The sequence below is a fragment of the Prunus persica genome, chromosome G2, assembly GCF_000346465.2.
Source record: "Prunus persica cultivar Lovell chromosome G2, Prunus_persica_NCBIv2, whole genome shotgun sequence".
NCBI classification, from domain to species: domain Eukaryota; kingdom Viridiplantae; phylum Streptophyta; class Magnoliopsida; order Rosales; family Rosaceae; genus Prunus; species Prunus persica.
In genome coordinates this window covers 18,764,348-18,769,594 of record NC_034010.1, presented here as the reverse complement: position 1 = coordinate 18,769,594, position 5,247 = coordinate 18,764,348, and the positions used below count along the sequence as shown (strand labels likewise).

Sequence of the window (5,247 nt, the reverse complement as noted above, 5' to 3'; positions counted from 1 at the left end):
TCTCTTCTTAAATTCTTGACTTTTAGTTAAATCTCGAGTTAAATGGCAGGCCTAAGCCAACAACAAACTAAACTAACAAGGAATGACCCTGGGCTGAGCCCTGCCAAAAATATCAGTAGCTAAAATATCTTTGAATTTGTAACTTAGGCATCACTTATTTTGGTGAATGAATATGTTGAATATTGAATTGGTTCATTTTTTAGTTGTGTCATTTTGGTACTGAAATGGTACCGATACGGATTTGGCACGGTACGGTACGGTACGGTACGAATTTTGGCAAACCATAATCCCATACCAATTTAAATTTCCAGTATCGATTGCGGTATGGGCTCAATACCGTACCATACCATACTGTGCCCACCCCTAGCACATAGTGACGTGCATGTTTACAAAGCCCCAAGAGAGAAAAAAAAAAGGTTCTGGTAAATTACAGATATGCAATTTGTGATATTTTCGATTAAAAAGACCAAGAAACTCCAAGTCAATTTGCTAATCACTCTGGATGCTACCCAGCGCCTCTGTTCAAGTCAAGCACGTTATGTATGGATCGATGAAGACATGCAACCAAATAATCGTGACAGAATTTTTCATTTTTGGATTAATTACAGTTTAGTACACTGTGATTACACTCTTAAGACATATTTTAATAACCACATATTCTGATTTTTTAAATTTATTATAATGTGGTTCTACCGTTAAAGAGAATTCCTTCTAATTCAGCAGAAACTTCTCTTCAGATTACTTAAGGATACAAACAGTGGCATTGCATATACTTGTAGGGAAAATATATAATGACGTATTGATCAATAAAGAAGTATTTTAAGACTCCAGATTACTTCAGTCAAGAACTCGGATCTGAATAAACAAGTGTAAATGCAACCAAATATTCATTACAGAAAATTCCATCCTTGCAATTATGTCAAGTCGAAACAAAAGAAAAAAGAAAAAGGGTCCCTGTCAATTGCATATATTCGAAACTTCAACTCAATTTACCATTTTTTTCTTTGCTTCGAATTGACAACACTGGTTCTTATTTTCAAGGATGGAATTTTCTGTGATGGTGAGTTCTTGACTTTAGTCATTTGCAGTGTGAAAACACCCCCCCTCCAGTTTTATTATTATTATTATTATTATTTCCAATCACTTCTCATTGATCAAAATGTCAATAAATATTATCTTGATGAAGATGGTTAATTCGGAGTAATATTAAATAGTTATTTACTATGTACACGTATATATGCAATGCCATTTGATCATGCCACTCCATAAATAGATAGCTCTTTCACTTTCAGGGATGGTTATTTAGCTTAAGAGGGCAAAGAAAAGAATATTTTAAAACATTGGAAATACAAGGGCAATGCTCAAGTAAGAACTGTTTATAAACTGAATATTAAAATCTTGCACTGGCTCTATAACGAACGCTCCAAATGCTATGGGCTGGGTGGTGCTGCATCATCCATGCTGAATCCAAGTTGAAGATATACAGAGGAGAGACTGCTCTTTTGCTTGCCACATCATCAATTTAACAGACATCAAATATAATGGCAAATTGATTTGAAGTTTTGTGGTCTTTCTAATTGAAAAAAAAGGACATCGAATTAATCATATGTAATTGCAAGGATAGAATTTTCTGTGATGATTATTTCTTTGCATTTACACTTTTTTATTAATCAGTTCGTGAGTTGTTGACTTTAGTCACCCCATGCCATGAATAGATACTTGACACGTGTATTATCCCACCACTTCTATATTGATCAAAATATCAAATAATATTAAATAGTTACTTGACACGTGTATGCTATTGCTCAACCATTTGATCATGCCAGTCTATAAATAGATAGCTCTCTAGCTTTAACTTTCATAGATGATTCTGCAAACAAAAAATATCAAAAAATTATGGGGATTCACCTGTCGATTCGCATGCTCTCGAAACTACTAGTTCTGTTGTTGTTTCATCTTGTAGTTGCAAACTTTGTAGACTCTTTGCAGCAGCCATCTTGCCATGATGAGGAGCGCTCTGCCTTGCTGCAGTTCAAGGAGAGCTTTATTATTGACAAATCTGCTTCACGTTATGACGGTGCTTATCCAAAGGTTTCATCATGGAAACCAGCTGGAGGAGGAAATAGCAGCTGCTGCTCGTGGGACGGCGTGGAGTGTGACGAGATGACAGGTCATGTTATTGGCCTTAATCTTAGCAGCAGTTATCTCTACGGCTCTTTGGACTTCAATAGTAGCCTGTTCAGTCTTGTGCATCTTCAAAGGTTAAGCCTCTCTGACAATAACTTCAATTACTCTCAAATTCCATCTAGCATAAGAAATTTTCCAAGCCTCACTCATCTTGACCTCTCTGCCTCTGTCTTTTCTGGTCAAGTCCCATCTGAAGTCTCATACTTGTCCAAGTTGACATACCTTGATCTGTGTTGCAATTTTCGTGAAATAGAAACATCTCCTGATGATCCTCAGGGATTGTTGAAACTTCAACCATCCAATATGAGAAGTCTAGTTCAAAATTTAACTAGTCTAGAAACTCTCTCTCTTGATTTCGTTAACATATCTTCGATCATACCTGTTTCCTTGACAAATTTATCATTTTTGACATCCCTTTACCTCAAGGAATGTAATTTGTTTGGCGAATTCCCAGTGGGAATTTTCAATCTACAGAACTTAAAAGTTCTTAGTGTGAGATACAACCAAGATCTCATTGGATATTTTCCTGAATTTAATCGAAGTAGTCCTCTCGTGGTACTGAAAGTTGCGTTTACTAGGTTTTTCGGACAAATACCTTCCTCGTTTGAAAAGCTTAATTCATTGCAAGAGTTGGATGTAGCTCAATGCAATTTTTCAGAAGGGTTGGTTCCATCTGCACTTGGTAATCTTAGACAGCTCACTTATCTAGACATTTCAGCAAACAAATTTGGAGGTCCAATTCCTGATTCCTTGGCCAACCTTACCCAATTGACTGTGTTTAGGATCAGTACGAGTTATTTAACTGGTCCAATTCCATCTTGGCTGGGTAACTTTCGTAAACTAGTTTACCTAGATTTTGCATTTAATCATTTGACTGGTTCAATTCCCGCCTCATTTTCCAATCTCACCAATCTCGAGATCCTTTATCTACATGTAAATAACCTGAGTGGTGTAGTGGATTTTCAAATGTTTGAGAAGCAACAAAATCTGTACCAACTCCAGTTGAGTTGGAACAATTTTGAATTTGTTGCTGAATCCAATATTATGAATGCAACTGTTCAACAGTTCACCATTCTGGGTTTGAGTTCATGCAATTTAAAAGAGGTCCCATATTTCCTAAGAAATCAGACAGGGTTAGAGCGGTTGGAAATGTCAGGAAACAAAATCCATGGCGAGCTACCAAACTGGATGTGGAACATAGGCAAGGAAACTCTGGTATTCCTGGACATTTCTGGAAACTTAATTTCAGGAGAATTTCCAGCTGTCTTTCCCTGGGTTAACCTAATAGGCTTGAGGCTTTCGGTCAACAATTTTCATGGACGATTACCGATCCCTCCACCATCCCTGTTAGAATATGGAGCTGACAACAACAATTTTACTGGAGAAATTTCACCATTGCTTTGCAATATGAGTTCTCTTCGGTTCCTTGACGTGTCAAAAAATAACTTGAGTGGCATGCTTCCTCAGTGTTTCGGGAACTTTAGTGATGGTCTAATCCTTTTACTTCTTGGAAGCAACTCTTTTCAGGGCATGATGCCTCAATCATACAACAACGGAAGCAATTTGCAGATGATTGATGTTAGTCATAACCAATTGGAGGGGCAATTACCGAGGTCATTGGCGAATTGTGTGAAACTTGAGTATCTGGTTCTGTCAAATAATCAATTCAGTGATGTTTTCCCCATTTGGTTGGGGACTCTCCCAGAGTTAAAACTTTTGGCAATGCGCCATAATCGCTTCAACGGTGTAATAGGACAGTCTAGAACAAATGTTGACTTCCCCAAGTTACGCATTCTTGATTTGTCTTACAACAATTTCACAGGTGAGATTCCACCTTTGTTTCCAGATATTACTGTAAACAAGTCAACATACATGTACGCAGGAGTAGGCTATGAAATCAATGGTTTTTATGTTGGGCGGAGTGTTGATTACTCAATCACATTAGCAATTAAAGGTTTGGATTTGTACTATTCAAAGGTTCGAGAAGGGTTTGCAGCCATTGATATCTCAAACAACAAATTTGAAGGTAAAATTCCAGAATTCATTGGGAACCTTAAGGAGCTTCATTCACTCAATATTTCCAGCAACATTCTCACTGGTTCTATTCCATCATCCTTGGGGAACTTAAGGAATCTTGAATCGTTGGACCTTTCACAGAACAAGCTGTCAGGACAGATCCCCCAACAACTGACGAGGCTTACATTCCTTGGGAACTTTGATGTGTCTTACAACAATCTCACAGGTCCTATACCGCAAGGTACCCAACTTACTTCATTGAATAGCACTTCATATGAGGGAAACCCAGGATTGTGTGGAGATCCATTACCAAAATGCGGAAATCAAGAAGCCCCTCAACCGCCACCTTCAACTGAAGAAGACAGTGATTCAGGCTCAACTCGAATGCTTGAATTTGATTTGAAATTTTGTTTGGCTGGAATTGGAAGTGGGTTTGTAGTGGGAGTGGTTCTTGCGGATGTCGCCATCACAAGAAGGCAGGAGTTGTTTCTTGAGATCGTTGGAATGGTTAGGCTAATGATATGGAAAAGGTAGAGTTGGGGATGCAGAAATTCAGTGTGTTATAAAGTCAAGCATTTGGAGTAGTTTTCTTGTTTTTTCTTCCTTCTCCTTCCATGTAACCGTGCTCTATCTTTGGAGTTGTCCTGTGGGTAGAGTGGGGGATGTAGAAGTATAGTTTGGTCATGCATTTGGAGTTCTTCTATTGTTTTTCCTTCCTTATGCTTCCACGAAACCTTGCTCTGTCTTTCTAGTTGTACTTGTGGTTATGCTAATTAATGCAAATAAATGTGTTAGGATGTTGCATGTTTTTCTTTATTTGGATTTTCTGCATTCATAATGTTTTTCTTTATCTAATAAAATGATTTTAATCATTAATTGAGCACAGAGTACATTGGATGAAATGAAATTGAAGCTTTCCAAAGCCTCAGATGAATAGTTGCTGCTAATTGCAAAAGAGCAAAGTGTACATTGTGTGCAATTCAATCACCCGCACCCTAACCCAATGCACCTCTCCCCCCCGAATCCCTTCATTCCTATCTCTCC

At 37.8% G+C, this 5,247-nt stretch overlaps 1 protein-coding gene across 1 annotated transcript; it reads left to right on the top strand.

The window, feature by feature from the left end:
* On the top strand, positions 1,883-5,007 carry LOC109947009 (receptor-like protein 12). The gene has a single exon (XM_020556272.1). It carries the CDS (start codon positions 1,897-1,899, stop codon positions 4,735-4,737), a length of 2,841 nt encoding a protein of 946 aa, XP_020411861.1. The 5' UTR covers positions 1,883-1,896; the 3' UTR covers positions 4,738-5,007.

What these genes read in the sequence shown, in the direction of transcription:
- LOC109947009 (XM_020556272.1), top strand. Translation starts at nt 1,897, where the DNA reads ATGGGGATTCACCTGTCGATTCGCATGCTCTCGAAACTACTAGTTCTG.